This window comes from Pecten maximus, chromosome 10, assembly GCF_902652985.1.
Source record: "Pecten maximus chromosome 10, xPecMax1.1, whole genome shotgun sequence".
In the NCBI taxonomy this organism is placed as follows: domain Eukaryota; kingdom Metazoa; phylum Mollusca; class Bivalvia; order Pectinida; family Pectinidae; genus Pecten; species Pecten maximus.
The window spans coordinates 9,613,640-9,633,828 of NC_047024.1; the positions used below are offsets into that span (position 1 = coordinate 9,613,640).

At 32.9% G+C, this 20,189-nt stretch overlaps 1 protein-coding gene and 1 long non-coding RNA gene across 7 annotated transcripts in view; one reads left to right on the forward strand and one right to left on the reverse strand.

The window, feature by feature from the left end:
• LOC117336419 (transcription factor ETV6-like) overlaps positions 1-20,189 on the reverse strand; it is an 85,448-nt gene that overhangs the window by 12,902 nt on the left and 52,357 nt on the right. For 5 of the 6 annotated variants that reach the window (XM_033896931.1, XM_033896933.1, XM_033896932.1 and 2 more), the window contains exons 2-4: positions 15,296-15,371; positions 3,211-3,318; positions 469-573 (exon numbers count right to left, since the gene is read on the reverse strand). In XM_033896931.1, coding sequence (XP_033752822.1) covers positions 469-573; positions 3,211-3,318; positions 15,296-15,371 — 289 coding nt within the window. Of the gene's footprint in view, positions 1-468; positions 574-3,210; positions 3,319-5,328; positions 5,469-15,295; positions 15,372-20,189 lie in introns of those variants that run through there. The other variant, XM_033896934.1, reaches the window with a different exon arrangement.
• LOC117336421 lies at positions 10,089-13,469 on the forward strand. Its single transcript, XR_004534615.1, has 2 exons — positions 10,089-10,192; positions 13,119-13,469. It is a non-coding gene; the product is annotated as an uncharacterized LOC117336421 (long non-coding RNA).

Here is a 20,189-nt window from a genome sequence, read left to right on the forward strand (position 1 = left end):
CATTATCTTCCTAAATGAACTTCCGCCTAGGAAATCACCAAGCTTTTAGTATTGGGAAAATAGGTCAAATACATGTTACTTCTATGTAACGTCACAGATTGAAAGTTTGCTACTTTCCTTTTATACAAAAGCTTATTATGCAGTAAACTAGTTCATTCTACGACGCATATAGCGTGGGGAGACCCTGAATGGTTTCATTTTCCTGTTAATCAGCTTATATACCACTTACCCAATGACGTCAACGAACGTCTCCGCTTTTATTCTTATAAATGTTTTTCTAACAAATTCTTTGTTCTAATTTGTCATCAGGACCACATCAAACACAAGGTTATGTAGTAAGTTTGAGTGCCTAAAATACACAAGGTTATTTGGAAGTAATTGATATATTACAACTGCAACTATTATTATTTTTACTTAGTATCATTATTATCATCATTGCGTGTTGGAGATCTAAAGATAAACACTTACCTGGGTTTCGTTGTATAAGTTTTTGTAAGGCGTTATATAAAAGGTCGCCATTTTTTGGGATCCTTGCCATAAAGTCCTCCCGACCTAGTAGACATAGCGCTTTACCTGCGACAGAAAAAATAAAACGTGTTAAGAATGTCATAAAATAGCCACTCCATCACCAGACATTCTTTGGTTGTATAAGGAATAATACCGCTCTCACAGTTGCTGGTGACTGTTGGAGAATGAAATCGTCTACAGTGGTGAAAGGCAATGTATAGACAAATTTCTAATACTTTATGCAAGTTGATTTATTTTTGTTCTTTATATTTTCAATGTCCAAAGTCCAAACGATGTCCAAATCGATATCAGTAAGTGACATGCTTATTAATAATTACAGTGATATCGTTTTACGATATTGCGGAATTTACTGTGAAGCGGAAATACTGAATTAACATTCAATGATATGACACAGATCGGACTTAGTATCCGGATATAGCGGAAATCCGCGAAGGACTCATAATATAAATATTACCTAAGCCACCATGTTTGTGGTTGATAAATAATTTTAAATATCTTTGAACGAAGATAAGATTTCTAAGATATATCGAACGAGAAGAGTGAACGGGAAGTCGTACAGTGTGGAGATGACAGAGATGTCGCGTGAACGTCTCCTTTACATCCAGGTCGTTTAAATTTGTTTGTGAGATATGTCAGTTACCTGCATGACGAAGGGGAAAGGGCGGAAAGAAAAAAATACCTGAAGATCAATTGCAATGTTTAATTGTCCCGAACTAACGCTCCACATAGGTGTTAGTTCTGCACATTGTATTGTGTTGATCAGACAGCGAAGTGAAACGTTCGGTTAATGAAAAAAGAATGCCCACGACCGTGCTTTTAATTACAATAACGGAATCGCTTAAGTGAAAGTATGAGTAATGAAATTCATTACACAAATGTTATCGATATAGTTTTGCCTGGAATATGTTAGTGTCATGTTTGAGATTATGTTAAAACAAAAGAAGAATAGATATATATGAAAGGTAAACCGTAAGTCCTATTGGATAGTACAGAAAACAATGGAAACTGATGGGTACATACATTAGTCTCTTAGTATATTGGTATCTGATTGGTAAATATATAGAGGATATTGAATGGTTTCCCGTTTAATATAACATATATTTCACGAGTATGACAGAATATCGATATTTTCACGAGTGCGAAGCACGAGTGAAAAATATCGAAATATTCTGGCATACGAGTGAAATATATCTTATATTTAACGGGAAACCATTCAATTTTCTTTTTATTGCATTTCATAAACTTAAAAACAAAATAAAAAACATCGAAAAATTAATAGTGTCAAAAAGTGCGGGAATCAGTAATGACGTCATCTCTTTGTGACGTTACTCTACGTGAACTTAACGTCGCCATTTTGAAAGGACTGATCAACGCTATATTTAAGAGTTTTCTGATGTTATAGGAGAAATAAAAAACATCGAAAAATCAATAGTGTAAAAAAGTGCGGGAATCAGTAATGACGTCATCTCTTTGTGACGTTACTCCACGTGAACTTGACGTCGCCATTTTGAAAGGACTGATCAACGCTATATTTAAGAGTTTTCTGCTGTTATAGGAGAATCTGTGCATGAATAACTAACATCAAGTGAGTATTTTGTCCAAAAGTAGTCTGAAAATTTCAGAAATACAGCAAAATAACCCATTTATCTATATCCGCTTCGACTTGAAAAATCGGGAAGTTTCAACGAGGTGAATACAAAGGTCCGCTCTGATTGGTCAAAAACGGAAAACCTTACATTTTCACTGTAAAATCTTATATTTTCACTGCTCATCGCTGCAGTGAAAATATAAGTTTTATTAGTTTGATAGTTTTCTATATTTCACTGGCAAAAATGCAATAAATATATATTGGTATCTGATTGGTATATATATATATATTGGTATCTGATTGGTATATATATATTGGTACCTAATTGGTAAATATATATATATATTGGTATCTGATTGGAATACAGTCAAACCTGCTCTAACGACCCCCTTATGAGATATATTTGACAAAAAGGTAAAACAAAATACGCCTTTTCCTCCACCTGTCTCGCCCCTTTCTCGCAAATCTACATTTAAGTGCATAGTTCTGCATTTTATATATGTATACAAATAAAGGGATTGTTTTGGATATGTGCATAGTTTGAAGGTGCTTGATATCGGGTTTTATGAGTAAGGATACGATATATCTAACTGAAGGGCAAGCTGGCCTGATCTGTGTATTTCTACAAAAGCTAAATATTGCATTAGCGTTCGTTATAATCCAGATACCAATGTAAATATACCCATCAGATACCAATATACAGTATATATACCCATTAGATACCAATATACAGTATATATACTCACCAGATACCAATTTACAGTATATATACCCACCAGATACCAATGTAAATATACCCATCAGATACCAATATACAGTATATATACCCACCAGATACCAATTTACAGTATATATACCCACCAGATACCAATGTAAATATACCCATCAGATACCAATATACAGTATATATACCCACCAGATACCAATTTACAGTATATATACCCACCAGATACCAATGTAAATATACCCATCAGATACCAATATGTTGGTATCTGTATTATTTCTATTCTGATTTATATAGAATTGTTTTACCGTTCCTAAGTGTTGCCGTGCCGTAAACTAAATGATGGAGATTTATTAGTAACTGTTTTTACCGTTCATGTCGACTTTGTCCGGAGGTATGTGGTCGATGCTATATTCCTCCGAACACCACTTGAGCCACACGCCCACTTCATGCTTGCTCCATTGCTGAGGATGTTTGGCTGGAAATAACAAAAGAAAATTGGTAAAGGTCGTATGATATAAATTTGGTAGAGGTCGTATAATATAAATTTGGTAGAGGTCGTATAATATAAATTTGGTAGAGGTCGTACACTATATATTTGGTAGAGGTCGTACACTATATATTTGGTAGAGGTCGTATAAAATGAATTTGGTAGAGGTCGTACACTACATATTTGGTAGAGGTCATAGAATATAAATGTGGTAGAGGTCGTATAATATATATTTGGTAGAGGTCGTACACTATATATTTGGTAGAGGTCGTACACTACATATTTGGTAGAGGTCATAGAATATAAATGTGGTAGAGGTCGTACACTATATATTTGGTAGAGGTCGTTTAATATATATTTGGTAGAGGTCGTACCTTATATTTGGTAGAGGTCGTATAACATGAATTTGGTAGAGGTCATATAATATAAATTTGGTAGAGGTCATATAATAGGAAATTGTTAGAGGTCGAATGATCTAAAATTGGTTGTTTCAAAAAATTTCACTCAGCCACAATTATCTGATATATAATGAACATAAGTCCAGAATCCAGCATTAACAATACATTTTTTTCAGGTATCTTAATAACAAGACCACCTATTGTATATATAAACCAACAGGCGTATTAATTTCTTCAATATGATATAACATATAATATATTGCAGATTCTGGAATTAGATGTCATCTGTGGTGTAAAATGTGTAAACATATTTTAAACCTAAAGGATACTTGAGATGTTTCACATGTGTGATTGGTAGTAAACAATCAGTGTACGTTTCACCTTAACACATTGACTCGTTGTACGTATTTCTCCTGTCCTTTACTTTCATTCAGAAGCTTATATCAATATTTACTTTACCTAAGTACTATAGTATATAGTGTATAGTTTTATACATTACTGACACACCGGAGATAATGAGATTTTTGTCTTCCTAATACATTTCGCGTGGAGATCCGACTTAATAAGTCATTTTTTTTGGGGGGGGGAGTCATTTTTTTTGGGGGGGGGGGGTTTCTACGTATATTTCATATTTTAGTTCCATCTGTCAAAATATTTTTATTTTTGATTTTGAAAGGCCCCAATGTGTTAAAAATGAAACCACAGTGACGTCATAAGTCCCGTATCCGAGTAAATTAAGTGGCGCCTCTATGACAGGAGAGGGTTTTTTTTCGAGGAATTTTCTTATTAATTCTTCTTTAATATACATTATATTTCCTGTCATGCATCCTAGACAAATATGATGAAAGCCATTTACGATATCTTTATATTTAGAAACAAAAGTGTTTACCCAGAAAATCCCAAATACATGATCTTAGGTCGAATATAATGCTATTGCAATATCTTATTATTATTAAACAATGAATTATATCTAATGTTGGGAAATACATTATAATTCATCAGATTCAGTAAATGAAGAAATTGAATCTTTGTATGTGATAATTCAATGCTTACTCAGTCGAGCAGGTGAATGTTATGTACTGTAATTCTAACTTATGACACGCTAGCGTACTGAGGTTAACTAATGTACCAATTTCTATTTATGTATCACTGATTCCTGTGATTGATGTATACATATGATAAAGCATGGTTCTAACATGGTTGATATGGATCAATCCAGTGTGAACTATCAATGTCTTTAAACTACACAATTCATGTAGCTCACTCTGAAAATCCGCTATAAAGCTGTCTTATCATCACTATCATCTTAACTGTCTATATGATTAAAGCTGTATCTCGTGTAACATTATATTGAATACATTAGGCGCGTACAAGCCAACGCAGTATTAATTGTGGTCAAACTCAATTCCTTTACACTAATCTAAAAACGACTCTTTATATCTATGGAATCGTCGATATTGTCATAATAGCACAAAGTTCGAAATTCAGTTTGAATACGCGTATTTGTCATTTACTTTAAATTTGAAAATTAAAGAGTACCGGTATGATAAACTACAGTATATATATACATTGACGTTATAAGTATATAGATTGGACCTACTTGACTGTATCAGGCTGTGTAGCCTGTACTGTTCCCCGCTATACGTAGTGACGTGCTGCTCCAGTAACATAACTACGTCGACTGATCACAGCCATAATAGAGGAAGTCCTATCTATGTGACCTACGCGTTTCCAGGAACTCGAACAAGACTTACAACAAGGTAAGCTGTGCTAATAGCTTACCTATATATATATATGTGTGTGTGTGTGTGTGTGTGTGTGTGTGTGTGTGTACTGATATATATATATATATAGATAAACCCAAAGAGTGAAATATACGTCGGCCTGATTTATTGTTTACTGTGTAATCACCCGCACCTTATGTACTACTCTCACAGGTGGGAAGACTAATGGCTTTTTATGCTGAAAAGGGAAGGAGTGATGTCATAGTAAATAATAGAAATAATAAAAGAAAAATATGTTGTCTATTAATCTGCATCTCATTTTTTATTAGAAATGAAGGGGATAGTGAAACGTTCCTGAAGTCAGAGGACCTATCACTTAAAGTATTACTGCAGGATTTTGTAGTATTTTAATCATTTTTTCCTTATTTTAAACCAATAAATCCATGTTAAAGCATTTTATATCCGTTTTTTTTTGTCTTAATACATTTTATACCTTGATTTAGTTTTAAAGTAAAAGTGATATAGCCTTAATATTTTATTTCTGTGCGTGTCAAAAGGGAGTCGCGTGCATTAGGAATTACTGACGTATCGACACCAATCGTAAGTTACAGCGGTGACACATAGATATACCACACGTATACATTGTAATCACGACTCAGCACCTACACTGTATGTATTTAAGTGTCCTGAGCAAATATAAAGGGTCAGATCGATTAAGAGGACACCGTATAATTTTTTTTCTCCGAATTTGGTTGCGGAAGTTTATTTATAGGTCGCGACATTACTTGAATGGTACGTGACCAGTTACAAGAAACCTCTCCAGCGTTGACCATTGTTACATATATATATATACACACCTTAATGACGGGACAGTAAATATATATACACCTGAGTGACGGGACAGTAAAGCACCTGGGCTTTTAAGCGCAAATGTCAAATACGCCACACCTTTTTATAATCAATAATACATTAACAAATGTCTGACACCAATCCTTAGCAAGATCTTCAGAATAATTAACACGACCATCTATTCATATCACATTGCTCACGATTTTACATAGAAGCTCAAATGCACAGGAAAATAGAGCTGAAACCATGATATTTTGAATAGTATTATCAGGCACGAAAACAAACTCTGATGACACAGAGTCGTAGGTAATGTAATGACTACGCATACCAATGTGCCTCATCAGTCCCGAACGGAGCGATGTTGGTGATATTATTAGAAATATTAGGAGGTTTATCAATGATCATTATATATGTTGATGTAAAACTGGTCCACGACATGTTGATGTATGCTTTACCTACTTAGTATCAAGAGGATTTTATAAATAGTTAATGTTTATGTCACAGAAACAGTCATATTCACATCACTAAGTACCGACCACCTAAATGTAACTAGTGTTAAAAGTATAGATACACACCACCTAAATGTAATGTCGGTTACTAATGTGAATATTTATAACTATAAACATTATGTAATATAAATACACACCACCTAAATGTAATGTCGGTACCAGTGTTAAGATTTATAACTATAAACATTATATAATATAAATACACACCACCTAAATGTACTGTCGGTTACTAGTGTAAGGATTTATAACTATAAACATTATATAATATAAATACACACCACCTAAATGTACTGTCGGTTACTAGTGTAAGGATTTATAACTATAAACATTGTTACTGGTGTAAGGATTTATAACTATAAACATTGTTACTAGTGTAAGGATTTATAACTATAAACATTGTTACTAGTGTAAGGATTTATAACTATAAACATTGTTACTAGTGTAAGGATTTATAACTATAAACATTGTTACTGGTGTAGGGATTTATAACTATATACATTGTTACTAGTGTAAGGGTTTATAACTATAAACATTGTTACTGGTGTAAGGATTTATAACTATAAACATTGTTACTAGTGTAAGGATTTATAACTATAAACATTGTTACTAGTGTAAGGATTTATAACTATAAACATTGTTACTAGTGTAAGGATTTATAACTATAAACACTGTTACTGGTGTAGGGATTTATAACTATAAACATCGTTACTAGTGTAAGGATTTATAACTATAAACATTGTTACTGGTGTAGGGATTTATAACTATATACATTGTTACTAGTGTAAGGATTTATAACTATAAACATTGTTACTGGTGTAAGGATTTATAACTATAAACATTGTTACTATTGTAAGGGTTTATAACTATATACATTGTTACTGGTGTAGGGATTTATAACTATATACATTGTTACTAGTGTAAGGATTTATAACTATATACATTGTTACTGGTGTAAGGATTTATAACTATATACATTGTTACTAGTGTAAGGGTTTATAACTATATACATTGTTACTAGTGTAAGGATTTATAACTATAAACATTGTTACTAGTGTAAGGGTTTATAACTATATACATTGTTACTGGTGTAAGGATTTATAACTATATACATTGTTACTAGTGTAAGGGTTTATAACTATATACATTGTTACTAGTGTAAGGATTTATAACTATAAACATTGTTACTAGTGTAAGGATGTATAACTATAAACATTGTTACTAGTGTAAGGATTTATAACTATAAACATTGTTACTAGTGTAAGGATTTATAACTATAAACATTGTTACTGGTGTAAGGATTTATAACTATAAACATTGTTACTAGTGTAAGGATGTATAACTATAAACATTGTTACTGGTGTAAGGATTTATAACTATAAACATTGTTACTGGTGTAAGGATTTATAACTATATACATTGTTACTAGTGTAAGGATTTATAACTATAAACATTGTTACTAGTGTAAGGATTTATAACTATAAACATTGTTACTAGTGTAAGGATGTATAACTATAAACATTGTTACTAGTGTAAGGATTTATAACTATAAACATTGTTACTAGTGTAAGGATTTATAACTATAAACATTGTTACTGGTGTAAGGATTTATAACTATAAACATTGTTACTAGTGTAAGGATGTATAACTATAAACATTGTTACTAGTGTAAGGATTTATAACTATAAACATTGTTACTGGTGTAAGGATTTATAACTATAAACATTGTTACTAGTGTAAGGATTTATAACTATAAACATTGTTACTAGTGTAAGGATTTATAACTATAAACATTGTTACTGGTGTAAGGATTTATAACTATAAACATTATGTTATATAGATAAACACCGTCTAAATGTACTGTCGGTACTAATGTGAATATTTATAACTGTACACATTGTTACTAGTGTTAAGATTTATTGCTATAGACATTATGTAGTATCAACATGTATTAATCACTCTTTTTGGCCCGAATGGAAGAGCACGAGGGCTCTTACTGTGGAGGACCCCCAAACCTTGTCACGCCCTATCGGTAAATCGAACCCCGGTAGTGTAAGTGAAAAACGCGTGTGTCACCCCTGAGCCATTCAATCACCCAACGATTCCCCGCCATTTTACAAATCTAGGTCAAATCCGGGTTAAGCCTCATTACAGTTACGAATGAGAATGCATTGACAACGGACTACTAGACACATCAACAAGTACCGAAGGCATGACTCCATATCGCACACTGAAACTGAATATGTCTAAATGAGACCCTGATAACGACCATAAACCTTTCCTGTGGTCTTCATCAACCTTTCCTGTGATCTTCATCCACATTTCCTGTGGTCTTCATCAACATTTCCTGTGGTCTTCATCAACCTTTCCTGTAGTCTTCATCAACCTTTCCAGTGATCTTCATCAACATTTCTTGTGGTCTTCATCAACCTTTCCTGTGGTCTTCATCAACATTTCTTGTGGTCTTCATCAACCTTTCCTGTGGTCTTCATCAACATTTCCTGTGGTCTTCATCAACCTTTCCTGTGGTCTTCATCAACCTTTCCTGTGATCTTCATCAACATTTCCTGTGGTCTTCATCAACATTTCCTGTGGTCTTCATCAACATTTCCTGTGATCTTCATCAACATTTCCTGTGATCTTCATCAACCTTTCCTGTGATCTTCATCAACCTTTACCTGTGATCTTCATCAACCTTTCCTGTGATCTTCCTCAACCTTTCCTGTGATCTTCATTAACCTTTCCTGTGATCTTCTTTAACATTTCCTGTGGTCTTCATTAACATTTCCTGTGGTCTACACCATGGAATAGATTACTTGAAAGGTTATGATTTTGAGGGGGTTTTAGTCTCGACTTTTTTGTGAACATTTGACCATCGAAAAAAGAAGTTACACAATAATATGAAAAAATAAACGTATTCGTAAACGTAATTGATAATCTAAACACCACTCAAATTGTATACACGAATTAAGGATTACAACAGAGTGACGAAAACTGGGTTACTATGACACGCAATCCGTTACCATGGAAATCAAACATGCATGCAATATAAGTGATTATACAATATCGACAACATTGTCATTTAGTATAAGTGGTTAAAATGTAGATTGCATTATAAATCCATAATTTCTACAGAATAGCCGTGGATTAGGGACTTACAACAGTACTACTCAATTTAACCCGAATACTCGTAAACACCAATTATTTAGGACGCTACAGGGCGTATCGGTATAAGAGCTTTTATCAAACCACACAAGCATTTCACGTGGTTTTCGCTTGATTTAATGGTACTGAACGAAGAGGACACTGGAGGTTTCTCAGAAAACTTCAGTGACCCAGAAAAAAATGACTAATGATTCGAGACGATTATCAGTTAACTATAAAGGTAAGTAAAAAAGTATGAGGTTGCGGGTATTCAAATTGCTATTAGATTATATATATATATTAATGGACGGAAACACATCAGGGTTATTTAACTTGTATTTAGTTAAACATGGAGCAGTTACCAGAAGCTAATATACAATTGTGGGTGATAAGTTCAAATACAAGAAGGATTGTACAACAAAACACACATGGAATTAGGACAAATCTTGGGGACTTTAAAAGTCCACCAGCAGTGTGTACATCCCACAATCTCATAGGATTGTACAAAACACACACGGTATTAACACAGTTAAAAACAAAATGAGAGTTTGATACAGTAGAGTTAGATACAGTAGAGTTAGATACAGAAGGGAGTGAGACACAGTAGAGAGTTAGACACAGTAGAGTTAGATACAGTATAGTTAGATACAGTAGAGTTAGATACAGTAGAGAGTTAGATACAGTAGAGTTAGATACAGTAGAGAGTTAGATACAGTAGAGTTAGATACAGTAGAGTTAGATACAGTAGAGTTAGATACAGAAGGGAGTGAGACACAGTAGAGAGTTAGATACAGTAGAGAGTTAGATACAGTAGAGAGTTAGATACAGTAGAGTTAGATACAGTAGAGAGTTAGATACAGTAGAGTTTGATACAGTAGAGTTAGATACAGTAGAGTTAGATACAGAAGGGAGTGAGACACAGTAGAGAGTTAGATACAGTAGAGAGTAAGATACAGTAGAGTTAGATACAGTAGAGTTAGATAGAGTAGAGTAAGATACAGTAGAGTTAGATACAGTAGAGTTAGATACAGTAGAGAGTTAGATACAGTAGAGAGTTAGATACAGTAGAGAGTTAGATACAGTAGAGAGTTAGATACAGTAGATAGTTAGATACAGTAGAGTTAGATACAGTAGAGAGTTAGATACAGTAGAGTTAGATACAGTAGAGAGTTAGATACAGTAGAGTTAGATACAGTAGAGAGTTAGATACAGTAGAGAGTTAGATACAGTAGAGTTAGATACAGTAGAGTTAGATACAGTAGAGTTAGATACAGTAGAGAGTTAGATACAGTAGAGTTAGATACAGTAGAGTTAGATACAGTAGAGAGTTAGATACAGTAGAGTTAGATACAGTAGAGTTAGATACAGTAGAGTTAGATACAGTAGAGTTAGATACAGTAGAGTTAGATACAGTAGAGTTAGATACAGTAGAGTTAGATACAGTAGAGTTAGATATAGTAGAGAGTTAGATACAGTAGAGTTAGATACAGTAGAGTTAGATACAGTAGAGTTAGATACAGTAGAGTTAGATACAGTAGTGTTAGATACAGTAGAGAGTTAGATACAGTAGAGTTAGATACAGTAGAGTTAGATACAGTAGAGTTATATATAGTAGATAGTTAGATACAGTAGAGAGTTAGATACAGTAGAGTTAGATACAGTAGAGAGTAAGACACAGTAAAGTTAGATACAGTAGAGAGTTAGATACAGTAGAGTTAGATACAGTAGAGTTAGATACAGTAGAGAGTTAGATACAGTAGAGTTAGATACAGTAGAGAGTTAGATACAGTAGAGTTAGATACAGTAGAGTTAGATACAGTAGAGAGTTAGATACAGTAGAGTTAGATACAGTAGAGTTAGATACAGTAGAGAGTTAGATACAGTAGAGTTAGATACAGTAGAGTTAGATACAGTAGAGTTAGATACAGTAGAGAGTTAGATACAGTAGAGTTAGATACAGTAGAGTTAGATACAGTAGAGAGTTAGATACAGTAGAGTTAGATACAGTAGAGTTAGATACAGTAGAGAGTTAGATACAGTAGAGAGTTAGATACAGTAGAGAGTTAGATACAGTAGAGAGTTAGATACAGTAGAGTTAGATACAGTAGAGTTAGATACAGTAGAGAGTTAGATACAGTAGAGAGTTAGATACAGTAAAGAGTTAGATACAGTAGAGAGTTAGATACAGTAGAGTTAGATACAGTAGAGTTAGATACAGTAGAGTTAGATACAGTAGAGTTAGATACAGTAGAGTGTTAGATACAGTAGAGTTAGATACAGTAGAGTTAGATACAGTAGAGAGTTAGATACAGTAGAGTTAGATACAGTAGAGTTAGATACAGTAGAGAGTTAGATACAGTAGAGTTAGATACAGTAGAGTTAGATACAGTAGAGTTAGATACAGTAGAGAGTTAGATACAGTAGAGTTAGATACAGTAGAGAGTTAGATACAGTAGAGTTAGATACAGTAGAGAGTTAGATACAGTAGAGTTAGATACAGTAGAGAGTTAGATACAGTAGAGTTAGATACAGTAGAGTTAGATACAGTAGAGAGTTAGATACAGTAGAGTTAGATACAGTAGAGAGTTAGATACAGTAGAGTTAGATACAGTAGAGTTAGATATAGTAGAGTTAGATACAGTAGAGAGTTAGATACAGTAGAGTTAGATACAGTAGAGTCGAAATGAATTAAACTGCACCACACTGGAGTTCATTCAATGCTGCCAAGTGCCTAAAGTTTTGATCAAAAGAAGCGACCAAAATCTCGAATTAAAAATAGAAAAATCGGTATGGAGAGGTACAAAAGATCCATAATTCAATCATTCAACATAATTACGTTCGGAATTCGATTTTTAAATAAGTTAACCTTAGGTACATGTGTATAATCTGAACCTATTCAAATGAATCAAATGTTACAAGCAGGTAAGGTTACGATAAACCTTGGTGACTAAAAAGTCCACCAGCAGTGTCTACCAAGTGTTATCTCAAAGGATTGTACGAAAGACATGCATGTTATTAAAACAAACCGAAACTTTGGAAGAAAAGAGAATCATAGAGTTTTATCGTCCTTCATTATTGGTTTTCTTAATTACTTTTGATAACACTTTTATACTACTTTTATACGTTACACAAATTATTATTACATTTTTGTTTTTGTCTGCTTGTAGGAAATAAAATGAGTTTATAGTGATTTTGACGGGATGAGGCATTCAAACAGATGCCTGAGCGAAACGGAAACATATCGAGTATGTATTATGTCCGTCTTCTGGAGTCGCGTTATTGTTTGGAGAAAATCACCTAGAATTATACATAAAGCCCTCCTGTCTATAGGAGACAACGATTCTATGGACAGTTCGTAAATGGGATTCTATGACTGGAGTGTCGGATCAGGGTCTAGCTAGCAGACGACCTTTGTTTCAAAGAAAAAAAAGGTGATCTTTATTTTAAAATGTTCAAATATGATCTTATGAACATTTAATATTTTTGAAAATAAATTTGGAAATTAATATGTTATAGCATCATAAAGTTGTTTTAATTTTTCGTGAAGGTCTCAAGCTACATGTAGACAACGAAATTTGGATATACAATGTATTATCCCCGAAAGTGCCTGCGACCAAGACCTTTTTCTATTGCGGAGACATCACTTGTTTTATTCCTACACTGACCGAATCAATGTCAATTGAAGTATGCAACATATAAACTACAATCTAATTACTTAGTAAAAAGAAGCAAATGTAACACAGATTATAAATATTCTGATTCATCAATAATATCGACCGCTTAATTATATATGATATCCGGTAATGTCAGGTTCTCTAGGTGTGAATTGTGACAGCGGAATTACAAATATTAATTTGATTCAATCTATAATTACAATTGCATTCATATCTTGCCAGAAAATAGATAGAGGATATTGAATGGTTTCCCGTTTAATATAACATGTATTTCACGAGTAAGACAGAATATCGATATTTTCACGAGTGCGAAGCACGAGTGAAAAATATCGAAATATTCTGTCATACGAGTGAAATATATGTTATATTAAACGAAAAAGCAATCAATGTTCTTTTTATTGCATTTTATATCCTTAAAAACAGAATTAAAACATCGTAAAATTAATCGTATCATTTAGAAAGGACTGATCAACGCAATTTAAGCGTTATCCGCTGTTATTGGAGAATCTGTGCATGGAGAGCTAACGACAAATGAGTATTTTGTCAAAAACTAGTCTAAATATTTTAGAAATATTGTAAAATAGCCCATTTTTCTATCTTCGCTTTATTTGGAAAAATCGGCAATGAGATTAATACAAAGGTTCGCTCTGATTGGTCGAAAACAAAAAAAACTTATATTTTCACTGCTCAGTTTTATTAATTTGATAAATTTCTATATTTCATTGACAGAAATGCACTAAAACAGTATTATACATTAATTACGGAAATCATGAGAATTGAAAATTTAAAACGACAAGCTCTTCAAATGTAGCTTACAAGTAAGAAATCCCTGTTGTATAAGGAGTATAAGGTCCTAAGTAAACGATGTATATAGAAGAATATGAACCGTCATATAGATAACCAATAAGTTAAATAGAATAATATGAACCGTCATATAGATAACCGATATGTTAAATCAATCATTTTTGATGCAGTTCATGAATGTATTAAAACATAAAACTCCAAATGTTACTCGATTAACCTCATTATCCTTTATCGAAAGGTAAACTCCATGATGGAAACAAAGGTTATCTACATCATGATTAATACTTACTATGACTTTAAGATGTCTTTTATATTTACAACATAGCTGTTAAACATAGGCATTAATAAAGCTGTTTCATATGATTTCATTTCCATGACAGCGATGATGGATGTGAAAGGAAGTGAGGTTTTCAATTAGCGTGTGTTATTAATGTCTATAAATTATTAATTCAGATGTACATTTCCTATACTAATCCAAGCCTATTCATAAAAAACCTGACACAAAGTCATCATTTGTCAACTATCAGCTTTCATGATTCAACACAGATTTCGTTTGCATTGTTTGTAAGATGCATATTTTAAGAATAAAAATAGGTAAATTATGTACAAATATACCAATTCAACAACAATATGTCGACAATTCCAAAATTGTATAGATAGCTTGAATGTCAAATCAATATTCTTCGTGAAGATTTTTCATTTAGTATGAGCCTGCACTAAAATACTACTTAAAAAATAGCTGCTAAGATGGGTTTTTTTTAAATACAACTCCCCTAATCAAATTTCGAAATAAAAACGGGTATAATATTATAGTGTAAGTTCCCGACATGCAATATCAAACATTATTGTAAAATGTTTAGACTTACCGAGGCTAGCCGGTAGTACCAGTGGCGTGGCTACGGGTTGGTACACTGTTTGTTGCCAGCTGTTGTACATCATATCCTGAAACCAAAACGCATTTTATCAGCACTATAACAAACATTTTATTTGGTTAGAAGTCATTGTGTTTTGGAATTTGTATCATGTCCATAGAAGAAACATTTTCCTCGCTTAAGACTTGAGTTTAAAGGTATTTCGAGACTAAACGACCCACCGGTATTAGGTTTTATTTGCGTTATCGAAGCAATCACCATTTATTACAAAAATCAACAGTATATAATTATTAAATATTTCAGTTATTTACCAAGCCCAACTGCAAACACTATGTAACATCAACTTAAAGTCTTAATTCGGGGAGAAAAAGTGAGTTAGTATTCAGCATAACTTTGGAGGCCGCAATATATATAATCACGCGAAGAATGAAATAGTCTCGGTTACTTTATATATCCATATACCACATATGGTTTAATCAATAATAATACTTCCAAACGGTGAAGAGGACATTTCTTAAAACCAATTTGGGTCGATTTTAAAACGGGGCGAATATGTTTTGTGTTGCTCAAGGGCGAAAATAACCCGAGGAAAAATTACTAGTTATACAGTAATAATAATTTTAAAAAAATATCATTGAATGTCTTTAATAAATATATTCTGCAAAATGTAAGCGAGTATTTCTTTGAAAGTGTAGCATTCTATTTTCAAAAGATAATTGTCTAATGTTACGTTCAGCAGTTCAAACTTATTGTAATTCTAATATTGACAGACTTACATTATTTATCAAAGCAATTTATGCCGAGAAATATTTCATTTTTATAAACATAAGTACTTTGTCTTACTTACGCTTTCATTGTTCACTATTCCGATGGCTTGATCTAAATTGTTTTCTTTTATCGAGCGCGTATTTGCATTACACCTCTAAGCAAATATCAATCAAAATAAATAAAAGTCGAAAAAAAAAATTCAATCTGGAAGTTTTTTTTTTAAATACCCTTTTTTTGGTGGTTGCAATTTCCGTAAGAACAATGGTAAAATGACCTTTTGTCAGTATGTTACTCTTGCCAAAGCATTTCCACGAATCTCACCCGGAAGGGGCGGGACTCGACCAGAAGGTGAATGCAGGTATCATGCACTTTGCATACCTAGGAGATATGATTGTCGTTATTATCTTAACTCAACCTTCCTTCTCTAACCCCACTTTCTGGTCAACAATCCGCCTATTTATATCGGTGAATTATTTCTCATTATTATTAATTTTCAAATTCCATTCGGTAATATGAAGCGTTGTGATAACTTCCATAATAAATTAATTCGGCAAGAATTCCTTTAGACTAATATATTAAGTCTGGTACTTAACATGTAAGATAAATAGCTAACAGATCACCAAGACCTAGAGTTTTACTAATCACGGATTTGGAGATGCTATTTTATTTTTAAATTTACATTTATATCGAGTTTTCATTGGTAACTATCTACATGGACAAACTCCTTGTATATATATTAGATAAAGTGAACATTCTTAACATATTTAAGATTACTAAAAGAACATACCCACAGATATATATATGCATTAGGCACCACAGAGAACAAATTAGCCAACAACACATGGTGTATGCTTAGGTAACAACAGGATGCATTCCTTGACCGTCACAACGAGTTGAATTAACCGGTAAGACGGAGATAACATATGTATTTCGTATGTGTACTAACAACATTTACTGGTAATATATTCCATCCCTTGTACTGACGACGGACATATATTTCAAACGGCCACATTTATTTGTTAATGTTTTACACGCCTACGTGTAGTAAACAACTTTGCGACATTGTCGAAGTACTCGTGGGCAAACGGGATTATAGTTTGTATATATAGTGAGCTGACGGGGAGTCGTCTGATTTCAATGTACGTCAAACATTTGATAGCATGATAACACAAAAACAAAATAAGTTACCCTCAGATAATAACAGTTTGACTAGAAGAATGGTTACTAAGAATTTAAAAGATAAGTTCAAACTTGTTGTTATTATCATATAGACTGTACATAATAAAACAATTCTTTCAAATGATTCAAATGTTAAAAAATCTTTGTAGGGCGTTAGCAGAGGAAAACAATTTCTTGAAAAAAATAATCATGTATTATTAATAATATTGATGTGTTTTCGGTATGTGTGTTTTTCCTTGAAATAATTTCAAATGTACATACGAAATGTAATCCTGTTCACTGAACATGCTATTCTATCGATAAAAGATTATCGCTAAATTGCGTAGGAGTGAAAACTTGTATGTTTTAACATGAGAAAGGGACCTTGGTATAGTCTTAGTTATGGGAACTTGTGATCATGTAGGGGTCGCTGGAGTAATATTTGATACTGTTCAAATATAAGCCGAGGACCGGAAGTGAATTCGTACCGTTCGTAGTATGGAACATTTCAATGACGGGGCATTTGTAACGATAACTGGTTCATGACACTACATAACACACAGTGTTTATAAATCAAAGGCACCGCAACGCTCTACAACTATTAATTATACAGTTTGTAAGAGGTTATTTCCTGGAATAGTCTGCTATACCAAACAATAATTCATAATTCATTAACAACGATTTATTAATTCGTTTATTTTGATGAGTTTCTCAGGCCTAGTTATTAAGCCACTTGCCTAGAAATGCTGATTGTGTGTGTATTCGTTTTTTTTGTGCTATAAAAGAATGAATGAAAACAAAACTGAATATGCGAGAAAATAATTTGCAAGATGTATACCCTACTTACAAAGCCTATATACGCTATCCTCTTTAGAAAAAAAAACATTAAAAAGAACCCATACAAAATAGATTATGTAGACATGAAAAAAGACAAATAATATAGCATTGTTACTGAGGAGTTAATGGTCTGTCCAGCTACATTCCTCTCCTTTTTGTGACCTGGCGGATGGATGAAATTTCTCCAAAATTGTATTTGTCAAATCTGTCATTATAACAGATATGCTGCTAGACCTTTTAGAGGAGACTCATCCGTTGATCATTGTGTCGTTACTCGTTACTGATTTTGTAAACAGTACCACTTTCGTATCACTATATGTGACGTAATTGTTATGTTATTTCTTAATTTACAATACGTTACTTCTGCAGTTCGAAGAGGTGAACGGTTTAAATATTTGCCTTTTGTTTTTGAAATTGTTCTATTTGGGGATTTATCTTTCTAAAATAACGTTAATTTTTAAATGATCAGTCTACTAAGAGATAAATAGATTTTTATGTGGCAAATTGAGTTTTACCTCTGCAGAAAACTTGTTTTTCTAAGCACGGGACAAAGCCAAATATTTAGACAAAATATTGTGTAGGTGGGGCCGAGGGGGCCGAGTTTTTCTAACAGACGTGTAGTATCTACACATATACACTTGGCATAACGACGTAAGAGATCACGTACATGTTACACTATTGATATCCTTTAAAATATTGTCACTGGTGCATGTTGTGTTGGAGTAGTCTGTTAACCAGGAATTGGATTAATTCCCTTTGTTCTAGTCAGTTGAAATTTAACCAGGAATCGGATTAATTCCCTTTGTTCTAGTCAGTTGAAATTTAACCAGGAATCGGATTAATTCCCTTTGTTCTAGTCAGTTGAAATTTAACCAGGAATCGGATTAATTCCCTTTGTTCCAGTCAGTTGAAATTTAACCAGGAATCGGATTAATTCCCTTTGTTCTAGTCAGTTGAAATTTAACAAGGAATTGGATTAATTCCCCGTGTTCTAGTTAATTTTCATTGTACGTTATTATGGAGAAACAACAATACAACAGCATGTATTGTAACCTTCTGACCCCAAATATTACATGTGTATAGCCTTACATGATAAGATCACACTGCTGTCTATACGAACATACCCAGTAAGACGGCTAATAAATAGCGTAAGATACATTTTAAAAATCCCTCTACATATCTCTCCTGTACCGTATGATCTGTGGGTGTCGTATTTTCTTCCATATCCTGTTCTACAAGTATCATATAAACTCACATCTATCTTGATCTAGACAGTTTGAATAATTTACTGCGCCAAGGAGAAATGAGAAAGGAAACGCCGTCCTATTATATATCAAGTCATTATATGTTAAGGTATTTCTGCAGCGAGGATCCGAAACGAAAAACACGTACTGAATCTGTACGAAATCGTTTATATCATGTATCCGTTTTCTTTAAATATACGCAAACAAACATGTAAGTAATATGTTTATATCATTCGTAAAGAAATCAAGTTGATCTTCAATTATAATATAATAGTAGCATACACAAGCACACATTTAACTATTGTATCATACGTGTATTGGTCACATAGTGTTTATTAATGGTTTAAATAGGAAACAGATGACGAAGAGAGACAACTACAGCATTCTACGACAAATTAATATCCTGGCACACGACAGTTACTTCGTTTCGTTATATCTTAACATTGAAATCACTCACAAAGTACAACTAAAGTACATGATAAGTTAAAATATCATTAAATAAAAGCTTCAATCTTAAATATTAAATATGTCTCACTCCATTATTATCAATAAATATAAACCCCACTCCTTAAATATAATTAAATGTAAGCATCGCTCCTGAAATATCAATAAATGATAGCCATAATCCTTCAATATCACCAAACAAAATACAGTATCATAACGTATAAACCTCAGTCCTAAATTATAAAATATTAGCCACACTCTTAAAATATAAGAAATAAACCCCACTTCTTAAATATCAATAAATATATGCCTCACTCCTAAAATATCATAAAATACAATATTATAGAATATAATCCCCACTCCCAAAATAATGTAAACTTTATTTCGATTCTTTTGATAGAGTATATGACAACATTTTTGTATCAACAAACAGAAAC